Source organism: Phasianus colchicus, chromosome 10, assembly GCF_987193195.1.
Source record: "Phasianus colchicus chromosome 10, bPhaCol1.hap1.1, whole genome shotgun sequence".
Taxonomy (NCBI): domain Eukaryota; kingdom Metazoa; phylum Chordata; class Aves; order Galliformes; family Phasianidae; genus Phasianus; species Phasianus colchicus.
This window is the reverse complement of record NC_143445.1, coordinates 19,129,634-19,149,300: the sequence shown is the minus strand read 5'-3', so window position 1 is coordinate 19,149,300 and position 19,667 is coordinate 19,129,634. Positions and strand designations below refer to the sequence as shown.

At 41.9% G+C, this 19,667-nt stretch overlaps 2 protein-coding genes across 8 annotated transcripts in view; one reads left to right on the top strand and one right to left on the bottom strand.

Annotated features, from left to right (window-relative positions):
- Nucleotides 1-19,667, bottom strand: part of SMC4 (structural maintenance of chromosomes 4) — a 61,139-nt gene that overhangs the window by 15,703 nt on the left and 25,769 nt on the right. Inside the window, exons 1-5 of one of the 6 annotated variants that reach the window (XR_004168370.2) lie at nt 17,217-17,394; nt 15,495-15,684; nt 14,192-14,370; nt 13,396-13,587; nt 11,588-11,764 (exon numbers count right to left, since the gene is read on the bottom strand). Coding sequence is in view for 5 of the 6 variants with exons in the window: in XM_031603706.2 (XP_031459566.2) it covers nt 11,588-11,764; nt 13,396-13,587; nt 14,192-14,370; nt 15,495-15,624 (678 nt within the window). In the remaining variant the exon portion in view is untranslated. The other 5 variants (XM_031603708.2, XM_031603706.2, XM_090147614.1 and 2 more) reach the window with 5 other exon arrangements.
- IFT80 (intraflagellar transport 80) overlaps nt 17,486-19,667 on the top strand; it is a 44,454-nt gene continuing 42,272 nt past the window's right edge. Inside the window, exons 1-2 of one of the 2 annotated variants that reach the window (XM_090147618.1) lie at nt 17,487-18,043; nt 19,496-19,580. In XM_090147618.1, the coding sequence (XP_090003744.1) occupies nt 19,541-19,580 (40 nt within the window). In that variant the 5' untranslated portion in view covers nt 17,487-18,043; nt 19,496-19,540. Of the gene's footprint in view, nt 18,044-19,495; nt 19,581-19,667 lie in introns of both variants that reach the window. The other variant, XM_031603705.2, reaches the window with a different exon arrangement.

Sequence of the window (19,667 nt, the reverse complement as noted above, 5' to 3'; positions counted from 1 at the left end):
AGGTTTAATGTTTTCTTCTTCTTTGTTTTTTTTTTTTTTTTTTCTTTCCTGAGGGATAATGATAGCATGTTGAAAATATACAAAAGGGATGCAGGAGTATGAATACATGCAAAGCAGACTCTTCTGAAGCTCACGGTCAGGTCTAAAATCTGCTGTTTCTGTAAAGATTTTTCCCTAACCTAAAAAAAGAAGGAAAGAAGGAAGCACCTCCTCTAGGCTGTGTAGCACCCAAAAGTCTTAAGTTACGCAAATCAGGATTTAAGTCCTTGAAGATTCCCTTTAGGGAACAGAAGTTCTATAAATCTTGTCTGATGGCTGAACTGGAGCTGTAACTCATACAACCAAGGCTTGCTTGTTGGGAGAGCAACAAAGTTAAGTGTGAGACTCCAGTTCATTTTCTTGTACGTACGGCATTAGCTTTAAACTGTTGAGCTTAATACTGATTTGATTCCTTACAAAATAAGAATTAAAGATTAAACTGAGACAATGACAAGGACCTTTATTTCACTGATATCATTGCTCAATTAAAAATATATACCTACTATCAATATCTTATGCTGAGGACAGAGCAGCATTAAACCTTTCAAAGGAAGGATTATATTTTGTAAATTAGATGCTGTACATTAGAAGGCGAGGACAAGAACCTGGATACACATGTATTAAATTGGAGTTTAGAGCAAATAAAGATGTGGATGCAAAAATTAAACAGAGTGAATGGTGAGTACAAACTACTCACCCCTCAAAAACCTGCAGTTATTGGATGTACAACTGATTAGTAAATAGATGAGCACTACTGCAGAGTACTGGCACTGCACAGGCTTTGGGACAGATGTTTAAACCTGTGAAATAACAAGCTCTTTTACAACTGAAATTTAGTTTTAGGAGTGATAAAATTTAAAAACAGGATTTATATTCTAGCATTCAACCTAAGTATGTAAAAAACACCTGAAGTCTGTATACAGAGACCAAAATGTACTCCAGAACTTCACTGCTTCATGTTGAGCTTGGGCTGAAGACAAGCTCTGAAGTATGGACAAGGAAGAAATTTTTAAGGCATACAGAAGATGAAGTGATTGATGGGACTGCAGGACAACCAAAAGGGACCATCACTTGAAGTCAGCAATGTGGAGGATTCCCATGCAAGCACTGTAAACCAGCCCTGTGTGGCTACAAAAGTGGAGGACAAGGTACTGCTGAGCACTGCCTTTGAGATCTATCGGTACTTCTTGCAGAAGTGGCTTCATTCCACTTTCTCAGCACACAATGACACCTAGTGGCACTGTGTTTTTCTTCCAATTAATAAATACTATTTAGCTGAGCAGAAGGGAACAGGGGAAGTTGGCAAATTTTGCAAAATGAGAAGCACTATTTGTTAAGTTATGAAATCTTTCTGAAACACAAGAAATTCCCATGTTGGGGTAGAACACAGAAATGGGGGGTTGTTTTTGGTTGGTTTTGTTTTGTTGTTTTCTCATTTAAAAATTCTAGAAGTTACACACATCCAGGCTATTATTTTTTGATAATTACTGTTCAAAGAAGTCTCAACAGGCTTGGAAAAAAAAAAATCTCTTTTTACTTCTTATGGATATCATAAAGGTAATTTGTTTTTTAATAATTGCAGCTGCACAATGCATAATTCCAATGACACACCCATCACTGTGGAATTATCATAAATCCCCATTTTGTTTCTTCTTGCATTAAAGCTCTTCCTGCACTTACACCCAAGGAAAAACCATCACTGCAAAGATCTCCTATGTTATACATCACAAAGGTTGGTGTTGCAGTCCAACTTGTGCTTTCTTTCCCCCTCATTCCTCTGCCTTCCAATCACCCCCTCCCCATTTCTTTTCTACAACTAGGTACAAAACGACGCTGTATTTAACACAAGCACAGACACTGTCATTTACCCGAAGTGGACAAGGAAGGGATGTAAGCCAACATCTGTTCATGACCTAATTCAGTCCAATTAACCCTCTTTAAATCATGACTGCTTTAGTAGTTGTGAGGGCTCTCCATAGCTCACCAACATAAAGAATAGAGCTGCAATGTTTTTAATGAGATAAGTAATGAAGCTTAATTCTGTATCTCACTCTATAATCTTATAAACTAAGAAATCAGAGTTTTGGTTGTCTATGTGGAAAAATAATATATCACCATAGAACCAGGAATGCAACCTTACCAGGGAGTAAAGTTTAGGCAATACGTACAGTAAGGTTTTTGAAAAGATGAAGTGAATTGGGTGATCAGTGAGAAGATAATGAACATAATTGGAACTTGTCAGATTGAGTACATCAATTGTATGTGCAAGTTCTCTGCTCTGCAAGAAGCAATAATTTTATATTTTCTTCAACTTACAGGAAAATATTTAAATGGTGTTATGTACTTCAACGTTTGGATTCTTTTCCTATCAAGGGTAAAAGTGTAAACATCTAGAAGATACAAATAATAACTGGATCATAGCAGTATTAATTTTTATTTAATGTTTAAGTTATTTACCAAATTTTACGTTAAGAAATCAGCCCATCCCTACAGCTATCACACCAAGAGATTAAGAGGTTCCCAGCTGTTGTCATCAGTAGAGGAGACTGAAGTTGACTGCTTGCAGGAAGAGCAGGTACATGACAGCGATAACAGGAAAAAGCATTTTACAGCTTTGCATTCTGTTATAACTTGATATACTCAATTTAACTGTTTCCTAACTTTTTAAATTATGCATCTTGCTTTATCCACAACTACTTGCATTGTATCAAAAATACACCCTTGCTCTTATCTAGTAAAAGATCTTTCAAAATACGGCCAGCATTTCTGAAAGTGAAACTAAGCAGACAGTAGGCAGACACTTGTTGAGAAGCAGCACGCCCTAGCATGTTTTCTTATAGCTGTTGAACCTACATTTATGAAGTCTCAAAACTGACCACCAGGAAATGTCTTTAACTATTTCCCTCAGCTATCTCCCTCTCGCTCTCAGGCATGCACTCAAGAGGGGAGAGGGAGCAATATGGAAAAAAAAATTAACATAAATCCTCTTAGTTGGAGGCAATTGAAATGGATGTTACCAATCAGAAACCGGTGACGCTGGCAAACAGCTACCAGAGGACAGCAGTCCTACAGAAGTATGCACAAAGAACACGTAAGAGCATCTCATATCCTGAGTGCTTCAGGAAGGCTGCAAGTTTTGTGTAAGAATTCTAAATGGAAGCACCAACCCTATGTCTATTTCTGCACTGTGCACACAGCATTCTGCATCAGACTGAAATACTGGGATGCTGGCACACCACTAGGAACAGAGGCAGTCAGCTCAAACGCTGTATAACATACATACAAATGACAAGTTCCTCTGAATGCCTTGGGTTAGTAATCCAAAAACAATTATTGGTGCATTTTGATAGAGCTATTTAATCTTAAAGCCATTTCCTCTAATCACAATTGCGAGGAATAGCATCAAGGAACTTGGAAACAGATGATCCCACCTCCCCTCACACAGCCAAACTGTCAAGGAGACGAACTATTTAACTGTCATGATGTTTTTGAGATACTTTCTAAATGTAAACTTCTATTGCAACATAAGCAGAGCAAGAAAGCCTTCGAAGGCCAGTGCAAGAGCTGCTTCTAATAAAATTAACCACCTGCAACCAACGCCCCAGCTGAGGTGACTCAGACGATGAGGACAGGAGCACCAGTGAGTGCCCCATGCAGCACTGCCTGGGCTTGCTCTGCCTGTTGAGTTGAAGACCATGAGATGCAGTGGGTGGATGCACAGACACCCGATGGACTGCCAGACCAGGTGAAACAAACAGTGGTCTATTCTTATGCAGGCACGTGGCTTACAAGTGTTTATTTTGGACTCTGTACTTCAGAAGTTGAACTTGCATCCTTTGAGTATTTGGGGAATGCTATACACTCAGTGCAAGTCATTTAGTATAGCCTGAATCCATTTAATTTCTTTATTTCCACTGCATGCTCACTTCTGTGCTCACGTTAGGCTAAAACTCTCATTAGCATGAACACATCTCTCATAGTGCACACAGCTTAATTAAGTGGAGGCACTCCAATGCCACGTGCAATTTTCTAGAACCGATCTGTGAAGGGTACGAACTTCATCCCCTGCACAGCCCTCCAGAGCTGGACAGTGAAATGCCTCAACTTTCAATCACTGCATTTCATAGAATTATTGCCCTTGTTTTCTCTGAAATTACTCACTTAAAACAGCTGATTTCTCACAACAGGAATCTTTAAATCTGAGTTCACACAATATTCAGCCACAAAAATTTTGAATGTAGAGCAAGGTCAAAGTGCTCAATGAAGAGAACTTTTGACCTACTCATTAAGTTACCTTTCTGCAATTCTTACCCTGAGTTTTGACACTGCAGGTTAGTTTTCACTTCTGCAGAGAACTCCCAGTCTGATGCTCTTGGCAGACTGCAGCATCATGTTCGTGCACTTCTGTTCAGACTGAGCAGGCTCTGTGGCCTGAAGGGTTCTAAGGGTATTAAGCACGAACAGCACATGAATCCTAACACTGACATCACTCAGCTTCAAACAGTGATAAAATCAGAGGTTAATTTGTGCTGCATACAAACAGGAGCAGTTCTGTCTGTCATCATGCTGAAAATTAAGGAGTTCCAGAGCTCAGCCTTCAGATTCCATTTTAAACTTCCAGTATGAAAGGAGGCAACAGCAGCAAAAAGCCTTTTAACTTCTACTGAAAGCTGTCTTAAACCTTCTCTTGGAGGATGAAATAATGTTTTTTTGTTGCGAAAATTATTCTGCATTGGGGGGTCTCAGGACAACCTGTGGAAGGTGCTGACCAATGATGTCTCCACTCCTCAAAATTTTGGAAAAAAATATGGAGATGGTGTCACGCAACAAAAAGTTTCGTCAACTCAACTGTGAATGCAGCACTCACAGATGTACTTTGTTAAGAGCTCCACTGTGGAATTACAGCAGCAGATAGCTAAAGATATTTTCCAGGTTGTGGTGCTGTCAATTTCTGATATCTTAATCTGAAGTTATAAACTCAAGTGCTGAAAAACTTTAAATTAGCACAATCCCAAATGATGTAATGCATGGTTCCAATGAGTGTTAAACCCCACGCATTTGAGAAGCATAGTAAAGCTGGACAAAATGGACACATTAAAACATATTTCAAAATAAGGAAATGTTGAAGCTTAAAATCTAATAAATGAACATGAGCTGAAATCTGTGGATGAGAAGTTCTATTCTCTCTTTTTTTTAAAAGAGAACCTTGTGCTGCAGTTTAAAAAAAAAAAAACCACATTAGTCAAATTCAGAACTGGAATGATGTCAGATGTAACTGAACTGAAATTTATTCAGTTGTAATAATGAAGAATAGTTTAAGAGAAAATACCCCCTAGGAGATGCAATCTCATGCACCGGGAAAAACCTTTTGTGTGTCAATACATCACCGAAACCCCAAATGAAGCACAGCTGCAGAGCAGGACTGCTCATTTCTGTCACTTCAGCTGCTCTTGAGAATACAAATATTTGGAATCTTCTGGGGAACTTTCATGTGCTTTATCATTTGATTCCAAGCTTTAAAATAAATCAATAATCACACAACAATGATGCTAGGAAATTAGAAAAATACTTTATATAGCTTTTTTTTATTATTTACATTCTCCCCACCTCTGAGGTGCTGGGCAGTAGCAAAGCCTTCTTCAAATTGTGAAAAGAAAGAGTACCACAAGTGGGGAGCATCTCTTTATTATAATAACCTTATAACTTTTTTCCCAGTACTACCAATATATATATTCAATTTGCTTAAATTAACTGATTTAGTGGATTACAGCTTGCAACTTCATGGTACTGTTTAATTCTGCTTCATTTATGCCACTGACTTAAGCAATATGCAAATACATACAAGGCTCATTGTTTAATTTATCAAGTAATACAAGAATAATGTTTTTGTTGTATTTGTGAGTGTATTATATATCCATGCATAAAAAAGCATTTAATGTAAGCACGTTGGATTTTAAAGGCTAATGGTTTAAGAACGAACATTTGTTCCTTCCAAGGGCTACTCTAGTTAGTAAGGAAGTCCATATCTGAGCTTAAAAACAATGGGATTTTCTGTATATCTCACAGGTGACCAACAGAACTCATCCTTTAAGCACTGAGGCAAACAGTGGAGCTGTAGCCAGCACATCAGGAACACCAAGGAAACAGTGCTTGCAGCTCTATCAGCCAACTTAACTCAGAGTTCTGTAGTGAATTAGAGTAGCACTATTTGAACACTACTGCATCTCCCATTGAAGAAAAGCACTTGTCAGTGGAAATGGGAATTGAGTTATAAGGTGGAACACCAGCCAGAACTGATGTAGCACAAGGCAAAGTTCACTTAACAGTAAAGTTCAGAATTTTGCATCTGACTTTAGAGAACAAGGGTGTATTTCAGTTTCTCCCTTAAAATGCCAAGCATTTCTTCCAGGCCAGGGAAACACGGACAGGAGATTGTGCAGGTATTTCACCAGTCAGCTACAGGAGCTGAAAATAACTGCACAGAGCTTCTTAGCGTAAGGAGAAGCAATGGCACACGGTGTGAAGCTGATAACACTATGGATGTGCTTGAAGGAGAAACTGCCTCAGAACACTTAGGATATTTGCTATACAAGCTGTATTTCTAAAGAGTCAACTTCCAGGATATTCCTGTCAGTGTTATTCTTTGGGCTTTTATTTTTAACCCATTTCTTGAAATCACCATCAGAACCAGCACTAACACTGAACTACTGCTACTAAGGTTCAGGTCTTTCTGTTGCACAGCTCCAGTGCTACGTGCCTGGTTGGCAAACGTGGGGGAGAAAAGTATCAAATTCTCACCTTCACTCTCTGCCTTCCAAGAGAAGTGATATAAGACAGGGGAGAAATCAAGGAAGGCAAGTAATAAGAACAAATGCACAAGTCTACAGTGCCACTACCATTCAAAGATGAAGAAAAACTTATAACTGGCCTGTTACACAACATTCAGTTGTTTACACAAAACTACTGTTCTGCATTCTGGAAATAATTTAAAAGTAGCCTTTGTCAAGCTGTTCACACATCTGTCTAATTTTAGAAGCTTTCTTAAGGACATTCTTGTATTTAATAAAAGAATACAAATTGAGTGCAAGTCTAGAATCACTTTGGAATCAAAATCAGTTACTGCAGAACCAACCTAAAGCATTTGACTGTTTTAAGATTCTTGCTATGTTCTGACTAAAACTTAATCCACCGCTCTCAACGACACTGGATAAGTGTATTTTGCATCCTCTTTCCATATTTCCCTATTTTTCTGGAAAAAAAAACCATTGGTTATGACGTTGCATTGGAATTTGTAAAACAAAAATCATATTAATTGCCAAGAAATTTTGACAGCAAAGAATTCACTTTGAAATTGCATGTATGGAAGTCATAGCGTGTCTCTTGCAGCTCTCTATTCACAGTATCAAGCTAATATTTTTTACAGGAAAAGTGATTCTGTACTCTGAATTAAATGTAAAGCTTCTACTTTTACATACTATTTAATACTTTTATTTGATTACAAAATTTCATTGGTTCTAATTCTTCCTACCACTTCAGCCCAGCTGTCCTTGAAATTTCTAGAACAAAACTCCCTTCACCAATTTTGGCAGCATTGATCTCCATTTATAATCCCAGTAGAGCTTTTTAGCTTCTGCTCTACTTGGATGCTTCAGCTCAAATGTTGGTGTGCTTCATTAGGAGAGCAGCCTTCAATCACTGGGAACTTCAGGCTTATCTCGAAGCAAGAAGAAAATCTGCTCCCCCTTATTTCCTCTCCAGTTCACTGAAGGAGTGACTCCTACATTATTTCCACAAAGCAGCAGGTGAAAAACTTGACTAAATTTCCTCTCCTGCAGCACAATCTTGCCATAGGACAAGACTTATCTGTACGTTAGAAACTGCTGTTCCAATCAGTTAAAGAATGCATACATATAAAATCACTGTAGCTCTTCATACTTGCACATAAGATTACATGAGAAATTTTAAATTGTCTATCAAATACATTTAAATGACACTACGTAGCACAAAAATTACTTAAAATAGTTTGAAAAAACAGGTTCAAGAATAGTTTGATTTCAACTCCTAGAAGTCTGCTTCTATTTAGTATAAAACAAATTCAGATTTTCTGATTCTTAGTATTGTTTCTGCAATATTCATCCGTATGGGCATTGCTTGCAAAACTCCATTTTCTGTTTACAAAGTTGATATCAACCATACTTCTCTTACCTTGAAAGATAACAAAGCCAATTTCAGCAGGTGGTAACAGTTGCTGACCAGTTTGTTTTGCCCCCCAGACCTGCTGCCCCTCGGGTGTCCTTAACTGACATCCTCTCCCCATTTATTTAATACTTCCACAAGGACAACCAGCCATAGGAGAGAGGCTGGGATTTCTTTCTGGCCTCAAGGTTGACCATTTCAGAGGACTCACTATTGAACAACAGCAAACACACTTACCTTCTGAGCTTTGCCCAACCTGGCTGGGAAAAACCTACCCAAGCTTTCTGTGCAGACAGTGATATTCCAAGTATTCAAAAAAAAAAAAAAGCTAAATTAATAATAATTTTATTTGTTCTTCTTTACAGATACACAAGTTACTGAAGCTTGGGTATGAAGTGTGGAAGGCAGGAACCAATAGCAGCAAGATGACAGATATTAGCACACTACTCAGCATACTTTTAAAAAAAAAAGTGACAAGATACATTTTTTTCCTGTTGCAGTTTCAGGCTGTGGCAATCTCATTAACAGTGCACCAAACAGTTGTCTGTTCCCTAAGTGCTAAAAAGCATATAGCAATTTATTAAAAACAAAATACATAGCAATAGAACTTAAGCATCGCAAAAGTGACAAACTCCTCCTGTTAATTGTTGGCAGCAACACATAGTAACCAAACCCATTCCCTTAAAACAAGATTTTTTTCCAATTAACTAACTCAGGCATGCAATTTCTAACATTTCTAGAACTGCCCAATCAGTATCACGTTGTTTTCCTACAGGCATTTTTGGCAACGTTACTCAGCAAAATCATCAGTTTGATTTCAATATTCTCAGTATGGCATCAGAAGTAGCTGCACCACTCTCTACTCAACTTGTAGAAAACGTGGTTCTGGCCCAAGCTTTCAGAGTGCCACCCAGATGCAGCCAATGAGCCATGCCAGAGGGAGACAGCAGAATGGGGAGTGAGGTGGAGAAAAGAAAAAAGGGAAGGAAAAAAAAAAGAAAGCAGCCTTCTCAAAAGCAAGTATTTGCCATTGAGCAATGCTAAATGTGGTATCAGGATACCAATCAGGTATCTCAGAGCACTACTTGTAGGACATGATCTCTTACAACATTTCCTTCAGTGTTAGAGAATGCTCTCTCACAGATTGAAAGCAGCTTTTGATAACAAGTAATAGTTTTGTCCACAGTCTCTTAAAAGAGATTTATATTAATTACACCCAAATGAAAGTCATAACCAAAGAGGTGCAATTTATTTTCAAAGTGAAATTATTCTAACTCAATATTGAGCTCAAAGAGGCTACTCTACATTTAACTTTACTACAACACGAGTGAAGCAAAAGTGAAATACAATTGTCACTTATTCCTCCAACTTTAAATAACCTAATTTGAGAAACAGGAGGAAAAAGGGGCAATCCTTGTGATAACAGCAGGCAGCCTTGGCTTTCTGATATGGTCTCATTTATTTCTATCATTTTTACTACTTGGGTTTTGATGTTTTTCTGTCATTATGCAAAAATAGTCACATTTTCCAGATGGAAATTACTCAGCTTTCTATCACCTGATTAACAGAATTCACTTTAAAAGAAATAATTAAATAATAATAATAAAAATCACACAGACGTGTTCAAGGAGAAAGGGCCTTGCCTCAGTCACACTGAATAAACAGAAAACCTCTGTGGAGTTTCCTCTGCAGTTCATTATAACACATCATGCACAAAGTTCAGTGCAAAGAAAAAAAAATGGTGGGAAGCATCACTTTGTGTCTTAACAGTGCTCACACTACCCCCGATCTCCCATTATACAAATGAAAAGCATGAAACTCAAGCTTTTAGGAACAAGTATGTGCTCCCCATGGGAAACAATTAATAGAAGTAGAAAATAAACCACATTTGGGGAGAAAAGTAAAAAATAAAACAGCAACTTAGCAGTAGTCCCTGCAAAATGCTTCCTTCCCCTCCCAGAGCAGGAAGGGCACGCACTGCAGCACTCAGCTTTTGGGATACTTCTGCACCATAATTTCTACCATATCTGACTGCAGTTTCTCCTTTTTTTAAACAGTGTTCCTAAAGTGATACTTCTGAACATTCTTATAACAAATATAAATTACCAATAATTTTATCTCACTTGAAAACCGAAAAACACAAGAAGAAAGTGCTGAATGGAGTAATTAATTGGCATGAATACTTCAAAAACAGATATATCCTCTTTTTGTGGGTGTAACTGTAAAAAGTAGACTTGAGGAAGTGAAGCAAACACAACTACCTATCTAATATATTTGTCTTTTTTTTTTTGTTAGAGAGGAACTGGAAGGTCCTTTGAGAAAAACAGACAAAATCATCTCTGTTGAAAACCATCAGATCTTAGGAGGCTTCCACTGTTCTCTGATTTTCTAGGCCACAATCCTTCAGAATAGATCTGTGACATGTTTGTAATAGCAGTGAAATAATTATGGGTGATTGCAGATGTATGTACCCAATGGAATACTTAAATATGTCCATCAAGTACTTTAACTCAGCTCACATGTTAAGTGATTGGCTGGCACGAGCAAAATCCTCCATTATTATTTAAGCACTAGAAAATTAAGTGTGGTTGTCTTCAGCCTGTCTGTATTTCCCACAGCCAGCACACGCCAGCAAGCTTTAGAACTTTAAATCCTAACGTGAAAAGAAATGATATCATATTCACAAACTATTATTTTTATAGCATGAGCTGTAAACTGCAGCTTTTCAATATGAACCTTGAATTGACTACAAACCTGCTGTGCATTCAGTCGCCTGCAGTTGTTAAACGAGTGTAAATGAGAAGTAAATGGGTTTTTTCTTGCCTTCAATTTTATGCAGTTATTTTTAATATACATACTTCTGCAGTAAAACCACGTCTATAGATGAGAAGATAGATAACTTAGCAGTAGTATCATTAAGTTAATATTGATGCACCTTTACCTAAAGTATAAACAAGTTGCTGAATCTCTGCCACGCTTAAGCAGCACAATAATATTGGGGTTTAAGGTTTATTTTACTACACCAATATTTACGTGCTGCTAGGGCGGAACAAGTATGACAACTCTTCTATTCATCCACATGTCAGGAGCACAGATTCATTAATAGAAAAATTTATATTAGTGTCTTCAACTGTTTATCTTCCTTAAATTTCTAAAGCAGCAAATAATGATTCGCATCTTCACTACAGCATGCAAACCATGATGTGCTGCTAGAGTACTTTAAGGCCTCACATACAAGACTCAAACCTAAGCAGTATTTTGGTAACTATACCTGGAAATATAGCTCTAATAAAAATTGGTTTTATTCATACACCATAGCTCTAATAAAAATTGGTTTTATTCATACACCAACCTGTAAAATCAAGAATCTGTTATGGTCCAGATCGATTCCGTGGCTTCGAAGAAGAATACCAACATCTTTGAATGTTGACTTCTTTCCATTGATGTGGTATACAGAAGAATTATCTCTATAGGCAGTTCTAGATACACAAAAATTGCTGTTAGGAATGACTTCATAATCATCTCCTTCCTGTTTCGAGGAAAAACAAAGCCAGAAATACAATTAGTGTATCGTAGGTTTACCTCACATTTCACCATTTTATCACTTTAAGGTTTTAAGTCAGGGTCCACTTAATGATGTACACCTCCAAAAAAGGTATTAAGCACTAGACCAAAAAAAAAAAGCCCAAATCTGCATGGTCCTCATGTGCTTTCTTTCTCATCTCTAATACAAGCTTTTGCTTTAAAAATACCTAATTTCTCCTCTTTACCAGGGCTGCACATCACAAAAGGCCTACTTCAGCTTTAAAGTGGCTGTTGTATCCTGCCCTTTCAATTTTAGATTAGGAAGCCTTGAATGGTTTGCTACTGTCTGCAATTAAGCTCCTCTTTTATAGTGCTAGAAAGCTGCTTTTTGCTGAGTAGCTCTAAAGAGAAACTGCAGAAGATAAAAACGCAAAATATTAAAGATGTGACAAACATGATGTCATCAGCTTCAAAAGATCACTCTGACTTCACTGAAAAGCAGCAACTGCAGTAAAGCTGGGATTCATTTTAAGCTGAGCCATGCTTCTTGTAAAGACTTCAGCTGGCCCTGTGCTTTGCCAGGCCAACCCCCTGAGCACCATCTGACCAGGTACACTCACAAGCTTTTTACATCACAAATGCAGCTTCTAGGCGTTCATACAGAGCCAAGCAAAAAAAAAAAAAAAATCAAACTAAACAATCACTGAATGTGGCCGGCACAGGCAGAAGCAAAAAGCACGGGTCTGTGTAGATTGAGTCAAAGAAAATTTATTTAAATCAGTTGACTGTCCCCTTATTAGCACAGGTTTTGAAGCTTCGGTGTACCTTTCCCACTATGCTGACTAACCTGAAATTCAACAAGGTGCTTCAGCCAGACTAAATGCTCACAAAAATTCAATTTAAATCACACAAAACTAATTTCTAGTAATGTAATTGCAATAAGTTAACAATACAGCCCAGATGATTTTACCAATACATGAAATGACAAGCAACAAAAATTTTATTTTTTTAACATTGTCAGCACTTTCTATTTCATTCAAACGCTGTGCCAGCCAGTGGGTGTGAAATCCAGAAATTCCAGGAAAAATCTGATTTAAAACTGCAGGCACATTTATCATCCATTAAGTGTTTCAGATTGGTTTTATATTTCATGAATTTTCTAAAATAGCTTCTAATTGGTTTGAAGGCTTTTGCTTCAATAGGCTTTACACCTGAATCTATATGCTTGTATTAGAAATGTAGGAATACATAACACATCCAAAAGTAGACTCAAAAGTTACTTGAGGTGCTGTTAATTTCAGAATTAACATTTCTGAAAATTTATTTACTTCAGGGAAAAGAAATGACAAACGTACAACGACTTCTGAAAATGACAGTTAGATGATTCTGAGCAGCTCCAAAATGACTGCATACCAAATACTCATCTAACAGAACAGCACAAGAGTCCCTGCTCATATTTTAAGAACTGCACCACTTGAGAGAGGGATTTTTAAGCTAATGAACTTCAAATTGATGTTTTACATCCCAAGGGTAAACTATGGCACCACGTCTTCCCCAGCTCAAACTAATCAAATATTAAGTTGTCAAACGCTTGAATAAAATAAGTGCCACCCTCCTGAGCAGCAGGATACATACCTTGTCAATGATCTTTTGGAAGTGGACTTCCACAGAACAGCTCTGGATATCTGTATGTTCCTCAGAATTATGGATCAGCACAGAGAGTTTTTTGGATCTGATTTTTTGTGCTCGATACCCAAACACAAAAAGCATCGCATCAATGACATTGGATTTCCCGCTGCCATTGGGCCCAATAATGCATGAAAAACGCTGCAGAACAGAAGGAAGAAAGCTGTCGGGCTGAGGGAAATAGATCCAGTGTGCATCACCCACTTCATTTGTAAATAGTTCAAAACATAATTATTTCTAGCGCAGGAAACTGCAGCTTATTTGATAGCTTAATCTTCACAACCAAAGGCAGAGCAGTACAACTTATTTAAGAGAACAAAACACCTCCACTCAGCTCAGCCTTCTAAATCAGAACTTGTTAACTCAAAGTGATACTGCACTTAGCAAGCAAATTCGCAAGGAAAGTTTCATGATTAGCCACGAAAATCTCTTGTGGGCACTAAAAACATTCTCATTCTTCAAACATGCTCCTCAAAATTCCCCAGCAAACGAAATAAAGACAGAAGTGAGCTTTTTTGCAGGCTTTCTGACAAATTACAATTGTACAGAATCAAGAATTTGCACTTTGCTGTTTTCCCTACTGCTCAGTAACTAAAAGAAAGGATATCACCACCAAAGCAATTCTAAAAGCTCAATACTCTTCAGTTTTTCTGACGTGAGGTTATGCGAAACTACAGGAAGGGCCACCAGCATGCAGCAAAACCTTACCTTCATTTAGAGACCGCTTAAGGGAGAAGAAAATTACCTTATGAAAAGGTCCCAAAGTTTGCTCCCCTGCATAGGATTTGAAGTTCTGGTTTACAATGTGAGTTATCATGAGACGAGGAGCACCGGCTTCATTGGTCATTGCTGGAGGAGGGGGAGGAGAGATGCTACCCAAAATCTCTTCTAAACTCCGATTATCAGACTCCCCATTTGAGACTGCTAGAAACCATCCAAAATAAGCAGAAAGAAAATTAAGGCCATAAGCACTCAATGACCAAATACCTTTTAAAATGCTCGATTTCAAAAGCAGACACCATTTCTACATTAACCAAAGCTATGCTTCTGCAATTATTGAAAGGAGCTAAGTGGAATTTAAATCCTCCTTTCCATGAACTGAATCTTTCAAAAAGAGACACTCAAGGCATCCCATCGATTCACCAGTGGGTTTGTTCTTTCATTATGCAATTCCTATTCTAACACACTTTAATAGGCACTCCGCAATTACAATAGCTACAGCCGTCACAATAAGGCTACAAATCTGAAACAGGCAAAGTCTTCCTAATTAATAAGTGCAAAGCCACATTGCAAGCGTGCTCCCAAGTCACTCTGCAAGATTTGGGGATCGCTGCACAATGCTCTAAAGCTGTAATGACAGCACAACTGCTCTGCAAAGACAGGAAGTTTGTTACGAAAACAAACTGGCCCCCTGGATATCTGCTTGTTGTAAGCAAAGCAGTTTTTCAACAGTTACCAGCAGCTTTTCCTTCACGTAGACAGTAGGTTTTGCCACCAATTTCAATATTTCAATCCATTTGTCAAATATCTGCACTCAAATCATTTAATCATTTCCTGTCTCGCTACCCTAAAAGACACACACTGCTCTTTTTCCAGATACTTTCAGCAAAAACTCAACCCAAGAACCACAAGACAATGCACTGCTTCATGAAAAAGAAAGTCAAATCGTTTTAAGAGTTAAATAAATAAACGTGACATTTATTCCATTCCAAGAAATCTCATAGCATTGGCTGCATATAAGTGTGAAAAATCCTGGCTCTTGTACCACAACCTGGTACAGATCAGGAACATAAAATAGGCTTTATTAGGAGAAAATTCACTAATTGCTTTTGCACTTGTACTAAGTCACAAGTCCCAGCACCAACTCTTTGCAAACTGCTTTAAAAGCGGTTTAAACATGTCAGGAGTCAAAGCTTTCAATCCTCCTTTCTAGATGAGAATAGAGCGAGTCCAATCTGAAATAGTCGGCAACTTCAGCTGAGCCCTGTTGCTCGCTGTGCACCACGGTCAGGTTTACACGGCACCAGAAGCACAGTGTTCCCACCTACCTTCTGCTGCTCCTTCCCCAAGCTGCCTGCCGTCTTGTTTTTCCACTTGCATGTCATCGGCGGGCTCCTCTACGGGCTGTCTGCCTTTCTGGTGGGCTGCTGTCGAGGTTTTGGTGCTCCTGCTCGCCATGATCTCAGCTGGCTGCTCCCCGGCAATTCCAAGCAATCAAACTATCGAAGGGATCTCTCTCTAACATAAACAAGAAAACCCCACCATCTCTGTGTTAAACTACAGTCCCCTATGGAATACACCTAGAAGTACTACTAACGCGGAAACGAAAGACCAGATGCATTTTGAAGACAAAAAACCCAAATCTGAAACAAAAACTATGGCTGAAACTAATAAATGGATCGCCCCAAAAAACAACGGACCCGCCCTGATCTGCAGACAGCAGCCGTGCACCTCCTGAAGCCGATGGAGTTTGCACACTCACAGAACCACTGAGCGACCCGGAGTTGGAAGGGACCTCAATGATCACAAAGCTCCAACTCCCCCAGCACACACGGGGCCACCAAACCCCACTTGGGGAGAGCAGCTGTGACACCACACCAGGGGCAAAAGAGTTAACGACGACGGCAGGAACGAAGCGGGGAGCCCGACGTCCGAGCTCTTTACACGCAGCATTCAGTCCCGACACACACTTTGCTTTCAGCACTCCATGCTGAGCGTATGTACACACAAACAAAAAGACCTGCGTAGTCAGAGCACAGGCTTCACCCTCCAACAGCTTCCATCAATACGCTCCTTTTGTGAGCCGCAGCGCAGCCCTGTCTGCCAGCATTCGGCATCTAACAGCCAGAGCAACGTGAAAATACCTTCATCCCTGGTGATGTTAGAGCTACTTGAGCAGGGAGGAAGCACACAGCAGTCCACACGTTGGTACTCCAACACGGCTCCCACAAAACGCCAAAGAGAAAGCGACCGGCGGGAGGGAAACTCTCTAAAGAGTTTCAATCAAAGCGGGGAAAGCAGTTTGCAGAGAAACAGACATGAGAAAGTTTACTTCTCACCAGATAAAAAAAAACTGACGCGGTTAGAAAGTCATCTCACAATTGGTGCCAATCATTTGACGTTTGCAGACCTACCCCCAGCCCACACTCTCATGAGAGTCCTTCATTTGGGACAATGGGGGAGGGGGGGGGAAGAGAGAAAAAACGAGACACCGAGCTCGTTTTAAAGCGGTCGCAGCCCGTGCTCCCGTTACGGAGCGCCGTGCCGGGGCAGCCGCAGCCTCTCCCGGCACCGGGCTGCCTTTTTTTTCCACAGCCGCCGCTTCTCCACAGCGCAGCTCCGCCCGGCACCGCGCTGCGGGGAGGGGAGAGAGGCGGCGGCGGGCAGGAAGCCGTCCTTATCGCAAGCCTTTCGGGAGCGATAACCGATGTCAGCGAGAAAATCTTTTGCGAGAAAGTCCTTTTTTTTTTTTTTCCAAATTTTTTTTTTTTTTTAAACCCCCCCCCCCGGCCCTCCATCATTTGACGCAGCCATGCGCCGGGCACCCTGTTTCCTACAGTTTGGCTTTCGCCATTCCAAGGGTAAAAAGCCGCGGGCGGAGCTCCCACACACGGCTCCTCGCTCCCGGGGGCAGCGCGTCCCCACAGCCCGGCCCGCAGCACGGAACGGCGCGGCGGCACCTCAGCGCCGTGAAGGAGCGGCCGCCGCCTCAGAGCGGGGAGCAAAGGGGAAGAACGCGGCGCCCGCCGCCCCCCGCCCCTTCTGCTCACCTCTGGCGCTCCGCGCTCCGCTCTCGCTCCCTCGGGCCGCCTGTCCGCCCCACCGGCAGCGAAGGCGGCCCCGGCTCCGGCCGCCCCGCGGCAAAGCGCCGCGCTCAACACGGACGGGCGGCGGCGGTTCAGGCGGCCGCGGCTCGGCGCCGCGACTCGGCGGCTTCCACACTCGAAAATGGCGCCCAAACGGCGAACTCGAACCGAAATTCGTTAGAAAGGCGCGGGGCAGGCTGGGGCGGGAGGGGGCGGGGCGGCCGCGGGTTTGAAAGGAGGAAAAAGCCGCGCCGCGCGCCATCTTGGCGGCCGTTAGCGGGGCAGCGCGTCCTGCGGGGGCGGCCGGCTTTGGGTTTATTTATTTTAATTCGTTTCATTTTATTATTTTTTTTTTAATTCCTTTTCCCCCCTCCCCACCCCCGGTGCGTTGGAGGAGCGGGCGAAGCGATATCTGCGGCGTTTCGGCCGTGCCTGCGTGGAAGGGATTCAATCCCTTCGTTGGAGAAGTAGGTCAGGGGGCGGCGCTTAGGGCGCCGAGCGGACGGAGCGGCGTAGAGCTCCGCCAGAAAAAAAAAAAAAAAAAAAGGCAACAAAAAAATACCCACCAAAGAAAAAAAAAAAAAAAAGCATTAAAAAGTATTTAAATAAATAAATAAAGCGGAAACGGGGCTCGCTTTTGAAATCAGCGCCCGCCGGCGGTGACGCGCTGTCACACGGCGCTGCGGGCGCTTCTCGCGGGACGCGGCCACAGACGGACGTGGCCATAGAGACGGCGCCGCCACACGCCCAGCTCGCGGAGCTGAGGGAGCCGCCCGCCGCCGCCGCCGCAGGTAAAGGCAGAGCCGGGCAGGGGGCGGCTGCGGGGAGATGGGAGGGGCGGCGCTGGGCGGGCGGATGGCGAGGGCGGCGGGGGACGGGTCGTCAGCTGAGATCCCGAGCGGTGCCGGCGGGGAGGCGGCCCGCCGTGACCTCCCTCGGGCTGCGGGGCGAAAGGAGGCGGTTCTGGCACGAGCGGAGAGCTCCTGCCCGGCTCCCCCCTCCCCCCCCCCCCAGAGCCGTTGCTCAATCTCCCCTCAGATCCTCCGCTGCCCCTGAGGGACGACGGCCGAGGCGGCGGGGCTGAGCTCCCGCCGCTCCGCATCGCTGCCCGCTGCTCCTCGCCGCCGCGTCCCGTGAGCGCTGCCCACAGACGCCGTCATCTCCGCCGAGCTGAGCGCTGTGAGCTCCGCGCCCGTTGGCGGCAGGTGGAACTGACAGCGCCGTGAGGGTGTATAGTGCGATAGGAAGGGCTCTAAGCAAGGCGTCACCGCGGGGCGATCGGCAGCCGGTGGGTTAGGAGTGCTGTGGGGTGCTCGGAAAACAGGCAGGTGGGATCCGGGCACGCAGATGGGACGGTTCTGCTGGCAGCGCTGTGAGGGAGTCAGGGATTGGGCTGAAAGGCCGACTGATGTGCCTGCATAGCGAGGGTCACGGCACAGCCTTTGGTTCGGGGAATGAGGAGGATATTAGGCGTTCAACTGTGAGAGAAATGTTCAAAAATAAATATAGCTATTGCACGTTTTAAGTGATGTAACGTAGGGCTGAAATGAACTCTTATCCTTTGAGCATCCTTTTTACGTTTCTCAAATTCCGCACGGTAACTGTTTGACCCATCGTTGTTCTTATGGTGGAAAACACTCAGAGGCTCAGAGGTCACATCCTGCATCACTGCTCTCCTCAGTGCTCCCACCCTTCCCACCCTGAGGGCCGGCAGTGCTCATCCAACACAGAGCCTTCCAAAGGCTTTGGCTGTTGCACTATGGATGCTGTAGGACCTCACTGACCTCCCCATGGAAATACTGTGTTGCAGTGAAGCATGGTGGACATTACAAGTAGCAGTGGGTGGCAGTAAGATGATGTATCATTTGGTCCTGGCAGGGTTGTCTTCCCAGCAGGGCTTTTCATTCTGCGTTTTCTCACAGTGCTGTCACTAAACATGAAGGTTCTTGATGAGTTTGTGATTCCAGGTTTTCCTTCAGTACCATCACAGCTGTGCCTGCACAAGGGAACTTCAGTTTTTCCTTTTACAGCGTTCCAGCAAAGCACACCTGGCACCTCTCTCTCTTGCCCAGCATTCAAGAGTGCTGCTGGATTCTGTACAAACCCCTAAAACCTCATTTTGGTGCTTGTTTTGATACAGTACTAATGTAATATTGCTTATTTGAAAACATTTTGTTGTAGTGTTGGTATCTTCCTTTTGAGTTTCAGCTGCCTTTATTTGTGCTCGCTCTGTTTTATTGCAGTTGTACCTGCATACCTCGTTTAAATGTTCCATCTGAACAACCAAAATGAGACTGAAGACTTCGCTTTTAAGGGAACCAAAACATATCCTTTATCTTAGAATAAACCATGGAAATGCATGCTGTATTCTCATGTAGTTTATCTTCTCGAAAGGATTTTATATATTATAAATCT